The following is a 23,927-nucleotide window of genomic DNA, read 5'->3' as shown; positions in this document are numbered from 1 at the left end:
TTTCTTCTTTCAAAGGTCTTGCTTAGAAGCTGCATTTATTGATATATTTATTTTGGCCACTTGGGGGCAGCAGCATAAGCTGAATAAATTGCTATATTATCACCTTACAAAGTTGTGGCAAATGCGTAGCAAATGTGAAAACATTCAACATCTTCGACAAGCAATTGCCTGTTTACACATCCATCAGTCGTGAAGCAACATTAGCATTCACTTGGAGTCGTGTTTTTGGCCAAATATGAATCTAATATTCACTCTACTTTTAGCTCTGTTGGTCTCGATCAACTCCTAAAAGAAAGATCTGTCTCTTTACTTGCTAGATGCTCCACTATGTTCACTACCTAGCTAGTCGCTAACTTTGTCTGTCTGCTGTTTGCTGCTGGGCAGGTAGCGTATGGTAGGTTTCTTTTTTATGGAGTTTGTGGACTGGAAAATCGAAACCATGAGCTAAAACAGGCTAAAAGGCACATAGTCATTTGATCCATTATAAATATAAAAATATTGATTGGTGCAGCTTTAAATCTACCTGAAATTAAGTGTTTAATCATTGAAGTAATAGTAGACAGATGACCAGAATTAACAGTTAAATTTTCTTTGTTTAACCTGTTAAATTGAGTCCATTTTAACAGGTCCATTTTTAAATATAAAATAAAGGGATTTCATATAAATCTAAATTGCCTTCTAATGCTAAGACGCTAACAAATGTTTAGAGACATGAATCCAGTTTCTGTGTTCAGTCATAACTTTTATGTGTCTGCGTTATTTCCACAGCTCCTGGAGTACGTGGGTAAAGGGAAGAGCATCGTGGACGTGGGCTTGGCTCAGGCCCGACGGCCTCTCAACACACGCTTCCACTACTATGAACTGGAGATCACAGATGCTGGAGAGAAGTGTTACATAGCCCTGGGGCTGGCACGCAGGGTAAGAGCCTGAGCCTCCTCGTTGACACACCATGTTACTTACTGTACACAGTCTGTGTACAGTAAGTCGTCATTGCTCTCCCTCATGCGCACCACTGCTCTCACTGTTTCCAGTGTGAGTGATGGATGACCGAAAGAGGAAAAGCTAATAACAGAATAAATATTGTCTCATTTCATCCCCACATCTGGTTTTCCATAGAAAGCAGGTTGTTCCATTTACATGCTAATCTACCATGTTAACTAGAATACTGCAGTCAAGTATGTGAAAAGTTAGTTGAGATTAGATGAGAATATCTGATTGTTGTATTTGTGTATTTCTGCTTTATTTTACTTTCTCTTTCCATGCAGTTATTCACTGTACACAAGAAGGAATAAATAGAAAAGAATTAAAAGTATGCAGGAGTTCCTCAGGCTAAGCAATTTAAGGTTGATATCTTAATTAATTTGGCTCAATTAGGTGGTTTTAATCAGAAATGTTGACAGCAAGTGATGATCCATATTTTGGAAATAGGTTGGGTCTGAGAGGAGACTTGTTGAATGTTTACACCACAGACATGCAATCAGCCGCCTTTGGCCTCGCATGAAATCATTGTGAACTCGTGCACATTCTGTTTTAATATAAATAAAACAGCCTAATAATTGCTTAGGATGCAGTCATCATGTCATTAAGTGACAGATATGAAATGAAGTGTGGCTCAGAAATTGCTGCTCTCTGCCGGAACTCATTGTTTTCAGTCATTGGATGCTAATTGATTGAGCATCAGTCTTGCTAATCACACTGCTGTTTTGCCAGCTGTGATGGTGCTCACAGCCTGGGAGGTGGCGGATCATTGTAGCACTTGCCCTTGACATTTAGCTCCCCCTGACTCCCCCGCCGTTAGTTACTGTGTGTGGGCATGTTGCGCCCTCGGGTCAGGCGGTGTGGAGAATAGAGCTCTGTCATTTCGCTGATTGTTTTCCAGGAATTGTTTTTCTCGATGTGTCTGCGGGTTTGGTGGAGCATTATAAATCCATCAAACGGTCATTCCTGAGGTTTTGCTCCATCCCCCGTCATCTCCTGGAAGACGCAGCAGTCTGCTCATGGGAAGCATTAACTCTTAATACAAAAATCAAAACAAAGGTGTCTGTCTCTCTGTCTCAGGGTAACACATGGTTAACATTTACAAGTTGCTCAATGGCTGCTTAAATTGGATAAAGGAGCAATTGTTTATGGTGCATTCCTTTTCTCTTGTTCCTTCTGGGGGAAAAGTCTTATAATCTCTGTTTTCTATGCAGCAGTCATTACCGACACCTTATCTCTTTAATTCTGTGGTATTCCTTCAGTCTTATTTTCTCATGCTTTCTCCTTCCAACGCCTAGTTTTCTCACCTGCTGTGCCCATCATCACATCAGTGGCTTATATGGTTACTTAGACCTGCTAGAATTAGACTTGTTTTGCACCTACTTGTATGTACAAAATAGTGTTATGTTTTTAGCTGTATGTCTATTTCTATCTTCCTGAAAATTGCTCTTGGAACTGTGTGTAACATTGAGAGCAACTTAAAACCGGAGTCAAATTCCATGTATGTGTTCACATACTTGGCCAATAAAGCTGATTCTGTAAAGTCAATATTAGATCTGTTTTATTACAGGAAATCCAATTCAAGAATCCCTCCCTGCATAGAAAGTCGCTGTAGCCTAGAGGTGATTTAGTGGATCAGTGTCACATTGCTTGGTGAAAGATGATGTTGGTTTAGTGTTTGTCCCACAAAAACCATCTTCGTAGAAGTGACACGTCAGGATCCCCAAAGCTAGATACAAAATGTGTGTAGCTCTACTTGAAGAAGCAAATACCCGATGATAACAGATACCTGGCCTCTGAGCAGAAAAAAACTCTATTAACTGTTTGTGATGCAATGATGACATTGTTCAGACTGGCTGATGTGTTGATGAATCATTAGATGCTATTTTCTCTTTTGTCTCGCAGGACTATCCCAAAAACAGACATCCAGGTTGGAGCAGAGGGTCCATAGCCTATCATGCAGGTGAGTGTTGGCTGGTGCATGATGATCTGTCAGTTTTTTCTCTGTAAACATTTTCATTCAATTGAAATCCATATTACAGTACCACTGTCATTATATGTCTGTCTAATATTTAGTAGTGTACACATTCATTGTGTCATCAACAATTACATTGTTAATGTCACCAAACTGTCACTCATGTTTCTGGCAATGGTAGAAAGTACAGATTTGTCAATATTTTATTATAATGAAATATTTAAAAGGTTATAATTGATTTCTATGTAGCTTTCTTTGGCTTCCACCAGCCAGAGCAGTGTATTGCTGAAAACAGTTCCCACTAAACGTACGAGTGTTATTGTTCCAACGTAATATTTGATACATGTTCTTCCCCCTGTGTCTGTGTGGGTTTCCTCTGGTTGCTCTGGTTTCCTCCCACAGTCCAAATCATGCAGGTCAGGTGAACTGGAAACTCCAAATTACCTGTAGGAGTGAGTGGGAACTAGTTTGTCTGTCTGTACAATGCGTGTCGACTGAACAGGATCAGTGGCTCAGAAAATGAATGGGTGAATGTGACTTCACACTGCTCAATGGAACAAAAAGACTGATATAAGTATTAGCAATGGCAGACGTTGTCTTGTGCTTTGATAGTTGCATCTGTGTCTTGAGTGTAGCACACTCTCTCATGTATGTGACAACGAACACTAATCAGCTATTGTTCTTTGTAGATGATGGAAAATTGTTCCAGGGCAGCGGGGTCGGGGACCCCTTTGGACCACGCTGCTTTGAAGGGGACATTATGGGCTGTGGGATCATGTTTCCACGCGACTACAGCCTTGATGGTGGAGGTGAACATCTTTATATTGTTTCCAAAGCACTGTGCCTCATCATGTACAGTCTCTTAAGTGTCTTTCTGGGTTCTTTCAGATGACGTGGATGACTGGGACTTCGATGTGCTTCCCAAGCCCAGTGAGGTTCAGAATGACTTGTATGCAAGCAATGAAGATGAGGAGGATGAGGGAGAAGATTTAGATGGGAGAAAGGTCATGGTGAGATGCTGTCAAAATCTAGGAATATAAAACCAGGGACTCTTAAACCTTCAGTGCAAATATACCTATTATCTCTTTGCTGTCCCCTTGTGTTTGAACAGGTGTTCTTCACCAGAAATGGAAAGGTGGTGGGCCGGAGGGAAGTGGCCTTACCTGTAGGAGGCTTGTACCCCACGATTGGCATGATGAGCACTGGGGAGAAGGTCAGAGTAGACCTGCGCCCCCTCAGTGGCTGAGCAGAGTGGAGGAAATGAAAACCGAGGGGTGAAATCAGAGCAAGGGCGAATGATTGAGCTCTGGTACATTTTGGAGATCGGACAATAAATAATACCTCCAAGATGTTACTTGAAAAGTCAACTCCAGTGTAGGGGGTGACTGTGGCTCCCTCATTCTGTAAGAATGATCAAAATAATGCACGTTAATATTACATGCGTGCCTCAAAGACGTGCTTCATAATGAAATGGTTTTACAGGAAATTGTTAAACCAGGGGTTTGTTAGGGTAAAACACTATTTTTGACAATTTCATCACACAAAGTAAAGTTAATAAAATAACATAGAATGCCAAAAAAGGGGGTCTCACCAGAATGATGAATATAAAAATCCAATCAGAGCCCAGCTAACAAGTGGACCCTCTTATCAGCAATAAAAAATGTCAGCAGATATGTAGCGCCTCTCTCACAGCCTGCAGCCATACTGTGCTCATTACCGGAGGTCTGCTGTACTTCTTTCTATTGGTGGTGTGTTACTGACACTCAGTGGTGAGAGTCTGAAAAAATTATGTTCAGAAAGTCTTCCAAAAAAAAGTAGTGCACTGAAAGAACAGTGAGTTTACTTTGTGAGGCAAAGTCATTAAAACTAGCTGCTTTATGGCTGTGGTTCTGTACGAGTGTGGGTGCTTGTTCTGACATGGAGTCATTACGGCATATTTTCTGCCAACCGTGCAAACCGCATGGGCATTAGGACTTAGGAACAATTTGTTGAAATGAAATGAAATCCAAACCATCATTTAATTGTTATATTGGATTAAGCACTTTTAAAAGCAAAAATTCCAAATCATGTTTTTATATCATGACTAACTGTTGTCCTTTTTTAATCAGGTATGATTTTAACCTAATTGTAGTTGATGTACTGTTCTTAAATACAGTCATCTTTGGGATAAGCATTTGTGACAGTGAAACCAAAATAATGTCAGAGGAAGAACACCAAACAGATTTAGACCAACATTTACTGAGGTGACAGTATGAGTGTGTTGAAATATAAATATCAGTTGATATTGCTTTGAATGTGTTTTTCCAGTATACAGATAATTGGTGTCCATGTGTACCTACACACACATACTTTGAGCATGTATCTTACAGTTTGCCTTACACACACACAAACTGTCAAACAAAACAAAAATTACTGATCTCTGTATTTAAGTTAGCGAAAGTAACTTGCAAGCCAAACTCAATAGAGCCTTTAAATAAATTGAACTTCACAGAAGAAAAGACACATTTGAAGTCATAATATTGAATGTATTTTCTGTGGATCATGAGGTATTTTGGATGAAATAGCAAATGTCGGAAAAAGGGAAACCCGTGAAGAGCAATTCTCTTGAATATTAAACCCTGTCATGACAAGAATAATTGAGGTCTAAACATGGTATAGTGGTAAATTTGTTATAAGTGCAACATTTTAATATTTTACTAAAGATCTGAATGTTGAAAAAGAAGCCATACTGTAACTAATATTTGCTGCTCTCAGGTATATTTGAAAATCCAAATTAAATACCTTGTCTTTTCTATAGTTATATTTTGTGAGTTTGGTGTATGTTGAAATCAACCATTGATTGCCACAGACCTGTATTGCATTGCATTGCATTTTTTTAAATGTTTTTTGTTTGTGACCAAACTCAGTTATTGTTTTCCTAATGAATCTATCTTTTTGAAATTGAAAACTGTTAAAGTAGAAGACTTTGACTGTTTCCCCCCTGACTCTTTACAATGGTAAAGTTATAGTTAAATAGTAAAAGGTTTTCTTTTTACACTCAACACCTACCTTTTACCAAATAAAGGCGCTGCTTCTGGTATATTTTATACTACACTTACAACAGGTTTCTCTGCAGATGTCTGTGCTACAAGTTGTGAGATATTCATAAAAATATAACAATTAATTGCTGACAACAACTGCAACTTTTAGAGGGTTTTAACTTTTGCCTGCAATACTGTTTATTATTGTTTTATTTTTATTTTTTGTAAATCTGACATAAACAGATATAAGAACTTCATTGATGTTGTAAGTAGGCTTTACAACCAGAGTGCTTTTAAACATTTGACCTGATGAGCAAAGTGCCTGTGTAAATAGGTCCAGTCTGGACCCTGATGCACCAGGTAATGGGATTCAGGTGTGTGTGTGTGTTGGAAATGTTCAACTGGACATTGGTTTATACTGACTCTCAAGTTTGTGGAACCACATTCACACTGAAAACCTCCTTCTACACCTGATCCCAAAGGTGTCACACATCTGTAGACTCTGCAGGTCACTGAAAAGATCTAAGAACCTTGTTGGATCCATGTTGGACTCCGTACTCTGCTGGGATATTCATTTGAATAAGGATTAATTGCATCCATGAAGTGTCTCCCTGGTCTCTATTTCAAAGACTCTGGTGTTCATGTGATACTCAACTGCTGCTAATTGTGTGCCGAGGAAACACTGTGCACATCATCATATCAGCCTGTACTGTAGAGCGGGTGTACTCACATTTGGTTTTTCACTTTTCACTATCATCATCTAGTTTTCGTGATTCATCAAATTACTTCACAGGAGCTGATAAAGGTCATCTGCTGCTGTTAGACATCTGCCACACGCTGTTAATATTCATATACTTTATCTTTTGTGTAATTAATCATTAATGAAGTTGAATCAGGGCATCTTTCTCTCAATCCAGCCCTTGTGTACATCCTGTCATGTATGTTTTTGTTTCACCTTGACTTTTCTTTTGTCTCTTTCCACTTAAAGCAATCGGATAAACATGCCAAAAATAATAAATAATATAAAAAAATATTTATATTCACTGCACCAATGATTCTGCTTTCGCTCTTTTATCTTGTGTCTAGTATGAATAACATGTAGTGCTATCTGCTGACTTTAAATGCAAATGAGATAATCTTAGATAGTTTTTAAAATGAAAACCAATATTTCTATCCTCAAATGATATATGTATAAAGAATATTCTCCCCACAGTTGTGTGTTGTAGTACCAGGGTAAAATTATGATTTTTTGGGGGGGTTAAACACTTGATAATTTGATATAGCAGGTTAACAGTGTTTCAAAAGAAATGAGGATCTGAAGAAGCTGTGCAGAGAAGCATATCATTTATGGCATTATTTGGGCTTATTGATGTTACAGATATTTTGTGTCAATGTCTTGGGTATCTTAAAACTATTAAAATAATGTATGTTATTTAGGTACTTACAACAGTGATTGTTATCATGGCTGTCTCTTCTGAAATGGAAATGAATGCCCCTGCCAACATGAATGACACTCCTAACAAGACATAAATTAAGAAAGATAATATTCTGACTATAGCCTGCAAGTGAATAAATCTGAGTTAATTTAAAGCAATGGTCTCCTGTTAAAAAGTGCACTAATCAGGAAGCTGGTGGTTCTGTTGTTCCAATATGTTAGATTCATTTGTGAATTCAAGTAAAAGTCCAGATGGACCGTGACCCCTTTTAGTTTACCTTAGTGTGCATGGTATATAAAACTGTTGTTCCTTAGCAAATATAGAAAACAAAGGCACAATAAGTCAAATAGCTAGTGAGTCATGAAGAAGGCAGTGTCAGCTTTGCGCAAACTTCAATTCATCATTGATATATTTTAATTGTGATTCAACAACAGTTAAGACTGTAATACACAATGTGTCATTATACAAATTATTACAAAATATTCTGCAGTGCAAACATATATTCTGCGGCAAATTTTAAAAAGTGTTTTACATACCATATAAACTGAATCACATGAAAATGTTACACACAAATCCAGAAGGCCCAAAGAGATGATATACTGTATATTGTGTTATTATATTGAAAGGATAGCTATAAGCAGAAACCTTGATTCATTGTATTTTCTCCTTTTATTGTGGTAATGGTGGTTAGAACAGTTCTGGGGCAGATTTTGACCGGGACCAGGTTGAAATAAATGCAATACCCTTCTGATGGAGCCATAGTGGAGAAGTTCTGACTCCCATCGGATAATATATGATGATTCCTTCACACAGCTACACCTATGATTAAGATACTCCCTTTGCAATTTACCTTAACTGTATAGCTCTAGTTGTATTTTTATCAAACCAGAGAGCCCCCTGCAGGACAGTGTTATTAAGGTTTACTGACTCATCTGCATGTAGATTTAAATATCTGCAGTTACTTATGACTGCTCAGGTGGTGGGAGAAGGTAAAGGCTCAATAACACTCAAAGCAGTAAACTGCATATAGTCTGTTCTATAGTATTTTAACAGGAGGGGGATTTCCAGTAATAATAATACCTCTGATAGCAGCAGTAGAAAAGTCCCATGAGAGGAGATACGGCACAAAGGCAGCTGGACATGTCAGAGCACCAACACTGATGGTGTAACGGTGTACGCCTTTTGGTATAAGATATTTAGGTTTTTCTGCATTCTAGGAAGGGCAAAATTACACCTAATGACAGTTTTGCTTGTCATTAAAAATCACTTATAGTGCAACATAAAGTATAATGGTTTTTGGACACACAACCTGCAAATAATACACCACTGATGGCGCATATAATTATCAAAAGATGAGGTCCAGAGATGCAATTATTCAATTTAACAGAGGCCCACTTCTGGTATAATCAGGAGTCATATAAAAGCTGTATTACATATTTTAAAGTATATAATTAAAATGTAAAAAATCAAACTTTAACAATTAAAGGCAGTTATTGCAATATATATGGACATACACACACCTATTACACATTTTTGCATCTCTCCTATGACACTATAAAAACTGGCAAAGCTATATTTGTGATCTACCTATAAACTGAGAAAACAAAACTGTGGATGGACGTGACAGTAAGACAGTAAGATGTGCCTATGAGTCCTCCTCCTCCTCTTCCTCCTCATAGTAGCGGTTCCTCTTGATTATATCCTCTGCACTCAGCTCCTCTGCATCACTTCCTTCTTTGTCCTCCTCCCAGAAGCCCACATCCTGGGAGGCACGGTTTTGTTTTGACTGTAAAGGTGGAGAGGGGGACGGTGAGATATCCGGGGAGATGCTTCTAAGAGAGCCCTCTTCTACTGCCATCTTGTCTGCTGCTGCATTTCCTCTCTGTGCTTGTTCGTCTCTGTCTTCTTGTCGCTCGGGCGGCGTCTCCACGTCCTTCTCTGAGATGGTCTCACTTGCACTTGCTGTAACTTCACTTGGTATCTGAGGCATTGTCTGCTCTTTCTTTTCCTGTTTCACCTGCTGAAGCTCTGGCTTGTTTTCTTTGGGTGGTTCTTCAGATGAATTTTGTTCCTCGAATGATGCTCTCCATTGCTGCAGGGATTTGAGAGGGCGGCGAGGTTCCTTGGGTCCCAGACTGGTTGCCGGGCTGGGTTTGGCTGCGATTGTAAAAGGCCGACTGCGCTCCTTTAGAGAAGAGCTCCTCCTCAGGCTCTTCAGTTCAGCCCGATCTGAGCTCTGGAAGGATGATGGCACCTCTCCCTCTGGGGGCCACTTGGCTCTCCAGGGTCGGCCTGAAGCACCTCCCTCCGTGACTGGACTAAGTGCTGTTGTCCCAGGGTGCCCCTCACCAGCTGGGGGAGGCCAGGCAATCCTCAGCCTGCGTTTCTCAGCTGGCCTCTCCGTAGATCGGAGTGTCTCTCCAGAGATGGCATGTGTCTGCACACGTGTCTCAAGTACAGCCGTCAGGTCTGTAACCTTAACCTGTGGGGATGTTTCTGCAGGTGGGGTTGGCTGGTTGTCTGCGATACTCTCAGCTGGACGCGTCACCACTGCTGGTCCCTCTTGTCCTTTTGGTTTCACTGCTTCCTCACCTTCATCTCCATCAGCTCGAGGCTCCCAAAGCTCCTTGTGAGGCCGATGGCCAAAGCCCTCATCATAGTTGCCTTTAGCTTTAAACAGCTGGTTGAAATGGGGCTTGCAGTAGACGTTACCATGCAGAGAGGCATAGCTCCCAAGACTACAAATAGAGAGTAGCAAAGATAATATTTTACAGATTTTGTGGTTCTTGAACAGTCAGCCATAGAGGAGATTTAAAGTATAGTTAATGCTTACACCAAAGGACATGATGAAAAATAAATAAAATTCAGGAAATATGCGACAACGCAAGACTAACCTGAGCTTTGTGCTGCAGTGAACACAGCGGAAGCAACTCTTGTGATAGACATGCTGAAGAGCCACCAGTCTCTCTAGCGGGTACACTGTCTTTAGACAAGTGTTGCACGTCTCCTTCACCGGTGGGCAGAACTTCTGAACACACAATAATAGCCACATATATCCATAATCAACAAGGGTTGAAATTGGATTTCTTTTGATGATTCATGCATGTCTCCTGCATGTTGTGATGAGTGACTCACCCTAGATGCTTTGGATTGCTCGCTGCTCTCCCCTGAAACAGACGAAACACACAAAACGTTAGTCTCTTCTGTTCGATTTCACATTTTACATTACAGTTAATACTGTATCAATAACATTAAAGTGGGCATGTGTCCTTGGAGTATCCACTAAGACTCACCATTGCACTCAGGTGCAGGAACGTGTTTCTGATTTACTGGTGCAGATGTTTTTGGAGCAGGCACCTCTGTGGCCAGACCCTGGCGGAAACACAAAGGCAAAGAAAAGAGGATTCACTTAAACTGGCGGTCACATAATGAAGTGTTTTGTATTTTCCCTGTTTCTGGTGTGGGTAGGAAGGAAATTAAAGAAAATAAAATATACAGTGACGTTAGTGGTTTGATCTACAGAGAAGACTCATAAATCACCAATACATAATGTTGCCGTTAATACTATATGTAAACTTTACTTTTGGCTTGCTAACAAATTTGGTCAGAGCTCAGTCATCTTAACCTGGAGCATGAGAATTGACTTATTTCAGAACATTTTTAAAAAGGTGTCAACAGTTTAGTGTGGCTTATGATCATTGAGTTTGGCTATGATTAAATCCACCTATATGAACACTTCTGTTTATTTACTTATTTGCAACAAGTATGGATAACTTTAAAAACACCTGTTGCAGAATTATTATTATATTATTATTATTAAACACCCACTGTTAACCCTTAATTTATAACACATATTAACATTTTAAAATATAAATGTTTTAATCTTTATATTTTTGAAGATTTTTACAAAATGTTTCATTCTAAAAAAGTTTTATATTTTATAGATATTTTAGAGAGATTGTATTTTTGTAGTTAAATGTTTTGAACCTGTTTTTAATTCAGTTCCTATTGCATGAACTCACAGAGCGAGTGGTGCTTTGTTTAGAAACAACAGCCTGGAACTTGGCCATCTTCTCCTTCAAGGATGTCGACTCCAACACTCTGTCGGACACAGACAGGCCTAAAGCAGAAGACATAATCACACTTAAAGCTTTGACTGTGGTTATTCTGCAGTAAACTCACTCGCATTTTACTAAAACAACAAATGATTGCTCTTCAGTTATTATAAGAATAAGTATTATTCATGATCCTGCTGTGGCACATACTACTGCTCCCTGAAACAACACTGTCCACCCACATACATACATAGCACTAAGGTTTGAAATAAATGTTTTAAGGTAAAGATTAGACAAGTAGTTTTGGGATTAAAGGTTAGAGGTTAGGAGGTGACAATTAATTTAAATTCTGTGTATTGTATTGCACCTACACTCATATGTAAAAAACCTCTGTTAATTATTCAAAGGGCTGTGTGTATTTGTGTGTGGTGTGTGTTTATCTTTACCGCCATGTTGGTCCATGTCCTCTGATGAAATGCTGCGTTGTGTTGTCCTGCCACCCTGTAAGTTTACAGAACTGGAGCTATAAACTTTATATCAATGCTGCTATATCAATCATTACATTTGTTTATGTGCAACATTATCAATTCTACAAAGCTTTACTGCCTTCCTGTCTTTCAGCCAAACAAACATTACTATAAATCTTACATTCTCATTAAACACAGACCCTTTGCATTTAGGTTTCTATATCTGATTTTTTTGTGAACAGGATTTATACATGAGAAACGCTAACTGAGAAAAGTCTTTAAACATCATTATAAAGACCACCATTCTGTTGTGAAGTCCAAAGGAAAATGTTTGATGTAATAACATGGACCTACATAGAAAATGTCATTTTACTTGTAGTATTTACTACTATTATTTGTAATTTCCAGCAATGTAAAGAATAGATACAAAAATGACATGTTGTAAAAGTGTGTATGTGATTTAATACTATAGACTACTATTTTAGCCTCTGTCAGTCAGTGTAAAGGGCGAGAGAGAGTCTGAAATTCTAATGATTTCTGAGACAAAGATTACTGGTATTCAAGTACAAATTTCTCAGCCTGTATGTGAGACACTTCCTGTCCTGCTTCTCTGCATGACACATGGATATCACAAGTCATCAGGACTGGCGTATCCCACACAGGTCAGCACCGTGTTGAGGAACATGGCCAGAACTGAGTCCTCGGTGTAAAACAGGTACAAGATATGAAGTGGTTGTGTTCTCATAAAAGAAAAAATATATAACTAAACCCCAGATTTCCAAATTAATGTCTTCTGTGTTTCACGTATTGTCCAGAATTATTCTTGACAGATGGGCGGCGGCCTTTGACACAGTGTCATAAGAAGATCTTTGGAACAGACATACAAAACTACAGGCTCCATCTCAGCAACACTGCACTAAAGACATACCAGGTGTCTGCACCCACAGCCACCAACATGCCTTTGACCTGCAGTCCAGAGAACCAAAACTATTCCATTGCACTGTATATATGTGTATGTGTGTGTGTGTGTGTGTGTGTGTGTGTGTGCGTGTGTGTGTATGCCTACATGTCATCCAACACATATGAGTAAACCAGAAAGTTTCTCAGCAGAAAACAGTTTTGGCCAATTAATATAGCCCATTTCTTCAGGCTGCTTCACTGGGACTGTGGAGTCCTGTCGACCACCATCTTCCTCAGCCACGTAAATCCAAACACCAACTGGATTACAAAACACTCAAAGCTTCAGTTAGACGAGGGCATGGGTGCATTAACGTGCAGTGCTTGTGTTCACTGAAGAAGTATTGACAAGAGTAAGTGTTAAAATGCCCCTAGTCTAGCCTGTAAATGTTCACCAATAACTTTTACACTTCTTCTTTCCTAGTAGTGACGTAATGGTGTTAGTCATACTGTTAAGTATTTCTAAAAGACTACAACTTCCAGAGCTGGAGAACCATGACAACATGGCAAAAGTGACAGAGTGCAAGTTAAGTAAAATGTAAGGCACAAGAGGGTTGTGTTCCTTTTCACTTAATTATGAATATTAATTCATGCAGATTATGTGACGACTACTGCACATACAGCAAACCACACAATGTGACATAGAACTGGAAAACCGAAACCTCAAACTGAAGCCCAGGACTGTTGGGAGTTCAGTGGAAAGTGAGATAAAGACAGTTGCTCCTCGGAGGTGATTCTCTGAAGAATGAAACAGCCCTAGGTCAGGAATGTTCCTGCATTCCTCGGCTATGGAAGGTGAAGAGTGGAGAGCTTGTTGTTTTGGGCTCAGAGGGAGAGAGACACGGGTGCAGGAAAAAAACCCAGGTGGCACAACACTACTTCAGAAAATAGAGGGAACACAGTACACTGGGAAGAACACATTTGGAAAGAAACTGAGTATGAAAGGATACAAAAACCTTAAACACATAACTATCCTTAGCACTGAATATTTCTGCACAGCCAGAAGGGTCAAAGAAATGAGCTTGGCTTTAACTGTTAGGTAGTATTGCTGGATGGAAAAGTTATCATTACGGTCAGTAACAGGTGACCTGTTATCTCTCTTTTACATGTGTAAACTAATTACAGATTCACAATAGAATCTAAAGCTAATGATTGTGTTCTGTTTAGTTTAGTATCAGTTAGGCTGGATAATTAGTAGGCAAAACTTGTATGACACAGCAACGAGCCTTGGAAGTGGTAAAGACTTCCTTCAAAGATGCAAATTATTTGAGGTTGCAAAAGCAGCTTCAGGCTAGGCAACATAAAGTTAGCTACATGTGAAAAACATTCTTCTCTTTTCTCAAGAGAAATGTTTTACAGGGCTGACCAACATCAGCGCAGTAAAATGGTTACAGTTAAGGCCTAAGAAACATGGCCAATAGATGCACAGCTGTCATAGCTGTCAATAAGGAAGAGACTAGAAGCATTCATGCAGACAAATATGATCTCAATCAATGTGGAATGTATGCACAAGCTGAGAACTTTTGTGCCGCTTTTGTAGGTACTTAAATAATGTAATTATTAATGTAGTGAGGGGATGTCAGTGCTTGCTGAAGTGTTCATCACACTGTGTCTCAAATGTATTGTGTTTGTGTTCTTCTACAGTGAAGCTGTCTATATCTACCTTGCTCATGGTGTCATCTCCCCTCTCAAACTTCATCTTCAGGTTGTTCAGTGGCACTCGGGCTTTTTCATAAGAGGCACACGGGCTGGTTGGAACTTGCTCGTCAAGCTTTTCAGGTCTTTCACTGTGCGTCAGCTCATCCCTGTCCATCCCTCTCTGTTCGTCACCTTTTGATGCTTCTGGAGCTGCTGAGGACTTCAGGACAGAACTGGCTGCAAGTTGACCTCCCTGAGCAGTTAGCAGGCCGGGGCTCTTTAATGGAGGACAGTGCTCAGTGATAGAAGCAGTCCTGGACAGAGCAGGAGGCCTGCAGCGCGAGCTGGACTGGCTAGGAGGTGGCACGGAAGAAGGCTTGTCCTGATGAAGGTTCCCTGCCTGCTCCCAGCGCTTCTTCAGAGCACTCAGGTTGGCTGACCGCAGAGAGGGTGCCGCACTCTCAGAAGCCTGTGAGGAAGAGAAGAAGAGATTAAAAGCAGTTACATTGTGAGCATGCCAAAATTAAAGTGCAAGAGTATAAAGTATGTTTTTTTTACACTGGTGTCATTCTGTGTACTGGCTGAATTATAAAAGTATTTCCATTTGGCAACAAAGCATATACAGTACTGAACATACAGCTTAAACCCCAATTCAGCACGATGGGATAAAGGAAATGCTGGAATCTGAACTTGGCTTCACTGACAGATGAGGTGAACAGCTGTTCAAAGTTGGTCCAGGAAATAGATGTTTTGCTGCGGCTGCTGAAGGCAACGACTGGCTCAAGACAAAGATAACAGGGTTGATTATGCAGACAGATTTTTTTAGCTGCATTCCTTTCCTCACGGCAACTTTACCTTTCCCAAAAAACACTGAGGAGGGTTCTGTTCACCACTCAGCCATTCATGTCAACAAAACACATTGAGCAGCAAACAGCACAACAGAACAACAGGAGGTTCACTACTGCCATGTGACCTCCACGAACTTCCTTAATTATAAAAGAGGAACGGCACGTTGAAGAAAGAGGATGTGGATGTGTGAATAAATCACCCGCATATAAGTAAACTAGTCAGCTAATAAATCAGTGTGAGCTTTTGTAGGCAAGTTTCTCAGCTGATGTCAGGCCAGAAGAAACATTCAAAACTATTATATTATGAAAACCACAATTCCTCAAAAAACAAACTACAAATTAATTTTAAACTTTAGAGATGATTAGAGATAACAAACAAACAAAAGCACACAATTAGGCCCCAAAAGACTTAACTACATTAGCGTATTAGTACATCAAATGAATCTGGTACATCTACAAATAAGTTGAACATACACGCAGACAAAAAGAAGAGAAATAAGAACATAAGAATAAAGGGACCAAATAAAAACCCAAAGTGGACAAAAAACAGACAATTACTGTCTTTGCTTTGTGAGGCAAGTTCAGGGTGAACGGAAAGAAGTGGACAGCGACAAGGTTGTTCCTGTTTTTTAAGCAAATAGAAGAAGAAAAGAAACCTCTGTGACTGCGTTGGAATGGCCAAACGAGGTGTAAGCACAACCAGACAGCAAGGAAAGTGAGTGTCCTTTGGTTGGTCCTTCTCTACAGGAGACAGCGAGAGGCAGAGCTCTCACAGATGTTAGCAGCTAGACAAAATCTGCTCGTAACAGCTAGTCCAACCCCTTTAACACCAGGAAAGTGAATGGGAGAGAGAGAGAGAGAGAGAGAGAGAGAGAGAGAGAGAGAGAGAGAGAATACCCAGGAAACCAGAGCAGGAAATGATACATTCAGGGAAAAATTAACTCTTTGTTCACTGTGTCGGCTTTGACATTTTTCCACTCACAAATGATTTCTGAAGATAATAGTACTACAAAATGTGTCTACGTAGCACTTGTCTTCACAGAATGAACAAAAGGTTTTTAGATTAGGCACAAAATGACACAAAATATGGAATACAAGACAAGATGGAGGGAAAAACGTCAAAGAACCATTCATAAAAATCATCACGTGAAAGCAGGAATGAGTCGTAACCAAGTTTTATACAGAATTTTAAACACTACTCAGAGCACAGATACTCTGGGAGGTTGTTCCACAAAAAACAAGCTTTAATGACAGATGCTCAGTCAGATCAGGACTTGAGTCCAGAGCAGGGCAGCGTCAGAAGAGACACACCACACAAGATCAAGCAAAACACTTACAGTATTGCTAAAAATCTTACATTAACTATAAAACTGACTAAAACTGGGAGCCTCTTTGTTTAACACAATTTAAAATAAATGTAACTGCATGCAGATGAAACTGACTTGATTGATGAATGTGTTCAGGCAGGCATATTAGCCTAAAGGAGGTGATGGTCCTCTACAATTCACTCATGGATAAGGTTGCCTTGATTTTTCCAACATATTTCTTACTGAGGACACCAAACTAACCAGATCCTGGAAGTCCAACAAGATCTGAGAGCAGCTGCACCAACTGATACCATAAGGCGCAATTTTGAGATTGTCAAGCCTGTTTGCAGATTCTAAAGTTGGAGGAGCATGCACCATGAAAAAATTATCTCCCCAGTGTGATGACAGCTCTGAAAAATTCTGTGGTGGTAAGTGGACCTAACACCGCTTTACTACATAAAATGAAATTAGGAGTGAATGATGTGGACAAAACAAATTTCTCTGATGCTTGTCACAATTAATTTCCATTTATCAGTGAATCTGTTAATTATATATATATATATATATATATATATATATATATATATATATATACATTTACTCTAAAAATGACAAAAATAATCACAGATGCCCTTCGCAAGTTACCAGAGCCCAAAGTGACATCCAAAATAGGCTGTAACCAATTTTTAAAAAAAAATATTTTTAACAATTTTCTGTCATTTATCTAATGGACTACTTGTTTTATTGTTGTGAAAGTCCCCCCTTCCCCCAACTCCCCCTCACACTCACACACACACACACACACACACACACACACACACACACACACAGACAGATGGTCTTTTACGCAGCTCATTCAAACTTGCCTGGGACACATTAGGACACAAGGGTTATCCTCAAATATTTTAACTAGACGTCTGTATCCCTGTAATAGTGACATCATCTCATATCCACACATACTATTGGTTCCTGAAAATGATTACAAACTATGATGATTCACACTAAAATGTAAATAAGCATAAAGAATGAATCTGACAACCTGAACTTGTAAACAGAAATTAGCCTTCAGAGCATCTTTTAAATTCTGCTCTTAAACGCTGTGCGTAATGCAGGAAAAGTTGCTTTCACATACAGTACATTCATATCGCGTTTCTACAGGAGTAAAAAAACAAAGCCTTCTTGTCATTGTCATTACCAGTCGGATCATTAAACAAAGACTACAGAACCTAACAAGCTTTTAAAGCAGCTGGCTCACACACACACAGGTAAACAATCACCACATTTCATACAGTACATCCACAGCAACATTACCTTATATTTCCTCATGGTATTAGCTGCTCAGTTACTCAGTTAATCTCAGTCCTGCTTTGTTTATCAGTGTTTCACACTGACAAAGCAGCTAACTTACAGTTGGAGCCACACAGAGGGGATTACACTGTAGTAGGATTATGGGTTTGATAGCCTGCCCATCGCAACAAGTGGCCAATGAGAGGTCAGTTAAGACAAGACATTTTGGCCCAGACAGTGTGTTGGCATGGTGAGTGTGTGTGTCGGTGTGTGTGTGCGTGTGTGTGTGTGTGTGTGTGTGTGTGTGTGTGTGTGTGTGTGTGTGCTCCTCATCTCAACACGCAATAATTTGTTTAGCACCAGCAGCAGCTACTGAGCAAATGAAGCAAGACATGCAGCAAACACATCCTTCATTTAATCATGTCATTAGCTTGGAGAGGCTTATCAAAATGCTGTAAACAAGATGTATCATAGATTTAAGATTGTGAATAACAATTTATCCAGTGAACTATTTAATATTTATGTGAGAAACCGCAACTTACATTTGTCTTTCGTGTATCCAATTCAGGACAGCTGAACACCCTAACCCTAAAGTGATGCCTCTAAACTGAAATAAAACGTCGGACCAGTATAGAAAGCTTTACAGAAATACTTACTCCTTTTTTCTTCTCTGCACTTGACTCCTCAGCAGCTCTCTGGTACCTGAGAGAGACAGAAACAACACTGACCTCTGGTGACTCAAAACAAAAACATTGACTTTTCTAAGTATCGTGGGATTTCTTCTTTCAAGATCCTTTCAAGGTGTTCAAGAACTTTATAGTTTCGAATCTTTTGATTTTAGTGTGTTAGATTTTATTCCAGCTTGCAGCTTGTTTAGATATAATTTCAGTTTAGTTTCATATCACATTTTTAGGGGAAACATTTTTAGATGAAATGACAAATTGAGAAAAAGTATTAAAAAAATATTTTAAACAAGCACCTTGTAATCCAAATATTGAGAGTTTTTTTTACCTTCATTTTCAATACATTAGTGTAGCTCAGTGCATTCCTAAAAAGAACTCATACATTTTGTATTTTCAACATAATATATGTAAAAACACTGATGGAACAGGAAATGTCATTAAGAGCAAGAGGTAGCCATGTGGGCCAAACACGATTACACATTATCTAGAAATGTATTTAGCAGTCATTTCTTGTATTACAGATAGTTTTACAAGTGTAAATTAACAGCAAACATTACTGAAAACCAGGTGTTACTCACTTGGAGAAGCGTTCAGCAATGGCATTGTTTCTACCTCGGCCACTCAGTGACAGCTCCTTCGCAGTGACACGCACGGACTGTGTCGCCCAAGACCGTCGATTGAATGGACCACTTTCCATCTCTGGCAGTTATCTGAATACCTGAAATACAAACACAACCACCATTAGCCATGTCCAGTGCTACACCTATTGTAACTCTTCCCTTCTAAATAATTTCCCAAACCTTTACCGGAGAAAACTAAACTCCAGTCATAGTGTACCCTTAACCATCATCTTATGCCAAGGCTGATCCTAGATTAGAATTCAAAACCAGCCAATGAGGACACGCTGTCCTGAAGAATTCTTGCTTCTTGTAGCCATAAAATAAAATGCTCCTCTCCAACATCTTCACCAGTCTACCATCTACAAGTTGTGTTTTAGCCGACTGAGACCACCATACTGACACTACTGCATGGCAACATCAGACAAGATTTACATAGACAAAACAGCCGTGTTTTAAATGGATAAACAAAAGAAGACTCTTCAGAGTGTTGGTGCCAGAGTCCAGGTCCGTGCATGTAGCGGAACTATCTGCTGTGTATGATCGCTGATTTGCAAGATGCTCTCCATCAGTTTACCTCTTGTCACACCCCCACTTCCTTGACATACCAAAGAGTGCTCGCACATATATGTGTTCATACGTTGTGCATGCAAACAAACAAGTCAACATGTTTAAACTTGCACTCCATCTCGTGCCGCTTGATTGCAAGATAGAAACAGAAACTACAAACAGCTAAGCTCAGTGGGAGCGCATTATCATTATGAGAGGATAACTCGCCAAGGGCAACATTCACAGAGGACCAGAGAAAAGCAGCGTCCCACAACCGCACTGCGTAACACACAATCTTTCTTTAGCTTCACTCGAACAAACCCACACTTAAATAATTGCTACAGACAGATGACGAGCCTCTGATACAGTTTCTGTGTCTGGAGGGATTTCTTAATGTCAGGCCATGAATCCTTCTTTTAGTGCTCAGACAGTATGTTATAACCATGTGTTTAAATCACCACTGTGCACAGCTGATAGACTTAATAATCATTTATCTTACTGTCTGGGCTTTTTGACTCAGGTGCAGCTATTACATCACCACTTGGATGCAAAGCGATACCAGTGACAAGCAGTGTGAGGACTTTGGACTGAACTGAATTTCAACATAGCCCTGATTTTAAACACTCAAACACAGTCAAATGTAACTACACTTCTGACTGTATTACCTACAGAATTACCAATTTAGATACATACAATATGTAACTTTATATATTACATATTAATAATATGTTATTTTTAATTTACTGTCAGGCTATTGTTTGTGTTTCTAGATGGGCAGAGGCAAAGATTAACAAAAAAACCACAAGTTAGACCCAACACGATGATATGAAGGACGGTCCACTACTTGAATTAGGTTTCTTGCATCTGAATAGCTTGGGGGTGTTTACTGTTGCTACAGGTTTTGAGGCCTGTGTGCTGTGTACAGTTACTATTGAATGGGTACCTGGGTTTCAGCACAAAAACATTTTAACTTGATGGCCATGCTGAAAAGATGCTCCTCATTAGTTAATTTCTCATTTCTACTGTGTTAGTCCTTTTGCAGGATATCAGAGGGCTGGAGCCTATTCCAGCCTGCACTGGATGAAAGGCAGGGACACACCCTGGACAGGTCAGCAGTCCGTCACAAGGATAACACAGGTTGCCAATCCACCTCTTTTGCATATCCTTAAATAGTTGAAGAAAGCCAGAGCAACTAAAGAATACAGGGAGAACATATGAACTCCCCACAAAAACAACGAGAGTTGAGAATCAAACTCAAGTTAAGTGCACAAAAGAGAATAGCTGAGCTGAACAGAGGTGTCGGCTGAAAATCAATAAACAGCAGGAAATGTTAGTGATTTAAATAAAGAATAGGGTGGAGTCAAGGCGTGCTTTTCCTGTATGTGAAAACAATTGTAATGTTTTACATTCTGACCTTCTTTTGTGTTACCTGGTTTGAAATCCTGAGAGTAAAGAAACCAAGAAGCTAATATTACCATTGTAACTCTGCAGACCACCCTCACTGATTATGACATGCAGGTCACTATTCAAATCAAAAATAAAAATTGTACAAACCACTATTTGTAAGTAACACATTTAAGTCCCCATAAACCACATGTGCAAGTCCAACAGATAATTATAGATAGATTTGCATTTACCTGTAAGGGGGTTTAATTGTTACTGGAACTTCTGCATCATAGGTCAGACATACAACATAAAAACTATAAATACAGTTGTCAGTATTATTAATTAGCAATAAAAGAAAACTGTAAAAGTGTTCTACACTTCACTATCATGTAATAGCCAAAATTGTTTTGTATGACAAACTGTAAATGTAATCTTTTATAAATTGCCACTCTATCAGCTTCACATTGCACTAAGGCTCCTTTGCTTTCATTTTTGACAGCTCCACACCTCGTGGACTCCGTCATATCATTCATTTTATGTATTACCTCTTTGAATTCAAGCTTTGGGAGAGAGAACATTAACTAAATAGTTATTAATCAGAGGTAACAAAGGCAACAGGATGCAAACAAAGCCTTTACAAAGGTGGCGGTCCTGTTTCAGCAGGGGGTGAGGTGCACTGCAAGTGGAACCTTGAAAGCATTGCAGGCTATCTGATATATGAGCTTTTGAAATGTGATAATCTAAACACCAGCATTTAGCTGCATCTCCATCACTTGTTATCAGTTAAAGGTGGATACTGACCACTATCCCTCACTTTAAGCCAAGCTCTCCTTAACAACAAGTTACCACAACACAGTCAGATACAGTATGACTCATGAGTAAAGAGGAGCCCGCATTGCTCCACACATGATTGACCTACGACGAAATTATCATTAAAAACACAGCACAAAAGCTGTTGTTTTTATGGAAATAACCTTAGAATCAGTACTGAGGCCTCGTAATAAACAGACATGACTTATGTTGAAGACCAACATGTTATTTTAACAACTTTAATTTCAGGTGTGTAACTCTGTAAGCACTTGGTAGAGAACGTCTATGACTTCTGGTAAAAAGCCAAACTATATATTTAACGTCACATACAGTGACGTTAAATTTAATATTTTCATTTATAAACTCGTTACATGTAAGTTATTTTTAGACTGAGGAGCATAAAGCAGCAACCTAACCCTACAATACAGACTCAGCAGTTGAACTGGTTTGGTATCGATTAACGTTATCTCGAAGACAGTGAGTTCTTTGAGAGCAAGACCGAGTAGTGCACGTGCATAATTAAAAAATCAACGCCTAAATCTACACATTTAAAGGCTCATTTTCAAAATACATACTTTTAGTATTTTCACAATAGCCCTACCTAGATTTAATGATGTTTTCACGTCCTTGCTTTGAGTTCTGTCTTACCTGTGCGAACTTCCGTCGAGTCACTCTTTTTGAGACACCTGACACTTGCTGCTGCCGCTGCGTCACCGTCCGGTGCGGACAGACTGACAGAGGTGGAGTGAACTGAAAGGTGTCATGGGAGTGGAAGAGCTGGGTCATGTGATTTTATGCACCAATGACCTTGGGTATTGCATTACCCCTACCTGGTACATTTATGTCTGTGTGAGCGCGCGGGGGTGCGCGTGGTGCGCTCACATACTACAGGCTATGGGTGCGCTAACATACCACACACATAAATTCCTGAGAACAAGCGATAGGCTATCCGCCCATTTTTCAAGCGAAGAGAAAATACGGGAAGGAGACGAAAGAAAGCAAGCAGACATACTGAACTCAGGTTTCAGTTCAGTGACAGAGCAGTAATTGATTCCCCAGGGACTGACAATGCAGTGATGGAGACTCTGACAGAGTTTGGTTGATTTATTACATTTTATAATAATAACAATAGTATTGCTATTACCACTACTACTACTAATAATAACAATAATCATAATAAACTTTATTTATATAGCACATTGCATACACAAAATGCAGCTCAATGTGCTTTACAAAAAAATGATAAGAAATGAGCAGACATCCAATTTACAAAAAACACATTTTAAAAGAGAGCCCTAATTCAGGCATTTCCATGCTCTTAAAGCAAAGGTGACAATGTGCTATTTACAACATTAAAATAGGCTACATATTAGCTAAGTGCCTGCAGAAAAATAGAAAAATTCAAACAATCATACCTGTGTGAGATCTTGCATTATTAATTGAAAAAGGGAATACAAACAGGTTGCTGCTCCCATGTTGCATGGGATGTTTGCATTACATTTGCCTTGTAAATAAGGCCAGCTGGAGGGTGTAGTGAGAAGGAAGATCATGGCTTTAATTTGAAGACCTTGCTTGATGCTCCAGTGTTGGTAAGCAAGCATCCAGTCTGCTCAAGAGTCCTTGTGCAAGACATTGTATCCTTTAGCCCCAGGGCTGTTGCAGTGAAGCGCACTGATCACTCTAAGATGTTAGGTCAGTGAAAGAGTGGTTTAAGAATGAGTTTTTTGAGTTCACTGATTTCCCAACCAACCAAAGGAACACACATCTGTCCAATTTTCTACTTAAGCTAATGAAACAATACCTTTAGTTACCTAAACCCAGAGAAAAGGGCATTTTGGTCCATTTAGTCACCTTATGTAAAGCTGTTGCTCATTTAAAAACAACATATGAGGAAACATATTTCCTTTTATCATT

At 39.4% G+C, this 23,927-nt stretch overlaps 2 protein-coding genes across 6 annotated transcripts in view; one reads left to right on the top strand and one right to left on the bottom strand.

The window, feature by feature from the left end:
• LOC122888442 (SPRY domain-containing protein 3-like) overlaps positions 1–7,006 on the top strand; it is a 21,488-nt gene extending 14,482 nt beyond the window's left edge. For all 3 annotated transcript variants that reach the window (XM_044222897.1, XM_044222905.1, XM_044222914.1), the window contains 5 exons: positions 769–918; positions 2,884–2,941; positions 3,643–3,762; positions 3,842–3,963; positions 4,065–7,006. In XM_044222897.1, coding sequence (XP_044078832.1) covers positions 769–918; positions 2,884–2,941; positions 3,643–3,762; positions 3,842–3,963; positions 4,065–4,199 — 585 coding nt within the window. In that variant the 3' untranslated portion in view covers positions 4,200–7,006. The remainder of the gene's footprint in view (positions 1–768; positions 919–2,883; positions 2,942–3,642; positions 3,763–3,841; positions 3,964–4,064) is intronic.
• Positions 7,007–7,784: 778 nt separating this feature from the next.
• On the bottom strand, positions 7,785–22,763 carry LOC122888236 (LIM domain and actin-binding protein 1-like). 3 transcript variants are annotated; one of them, XM_044222375.1, is made up of 10 exons: positions 22,662–22,763; positions 19,230–19,369; positions 18,625–18,670; positions 14,552–14,995; positions 11,911–11,965; positions 11,432–11,529; positions 10,703–10,781; positions 10,545–10,576; positions 10,304–10,437; positions 7,785–10,147 (listed from the first exon to the last, which is right to left on the bottom strand). In XM_044222375.1, the coding sequence occupies exons 2-10, from the start codon at positions 19,346–19,348 to the stop codon at positions 9,055–9,057; spliced, it is 2,100 nt and encodes a 699-aa protein (XP_044078310.1). In that variant the 5' UTR covers positions 19,349–19,369; positions 22,662–22,763; the 3' UTR covers positions 7,785–9,054. The 3 variants fall into 3 exon arrangements, with proteins under 3 accessions (XP_044078310.1, XP_044078321.1, XP_044078332.1); XM_044222386.1 differs by having other exon boundaries at positions 22,615–22,725; XM_044222397.1 differs by lacking the exons at positions 18,625–18,670; positions 19,230–19,369; positions 22,662–22,763 and adding an exon at positions 17,993–18,022.
• Between the last annotated feature and the right edge of the window lie 1,164 nt (positions 22,764–23,927).

Source organism: Siniperca chuatsi, linkage group LG2, assembly GCF_020085105.1.
Source record: "Siniperca chuatsi isolate FFG_IHB_CAS linkage group LG2, ASM2008510v1, whole genome shotgun sequence".
Taxonomy (NCBI): Eukaryota; Metazoa; Chordata; class Actinopteri; order Centrarchiformes; family Sinipercidae; genus Siniperca; species Siniperca chuatsi.
The sequence above is the reverse complement of the archived record's forward strand: the minus strand, read 5'-3'. Positions and strand labels throughout refer to the sequence as shown.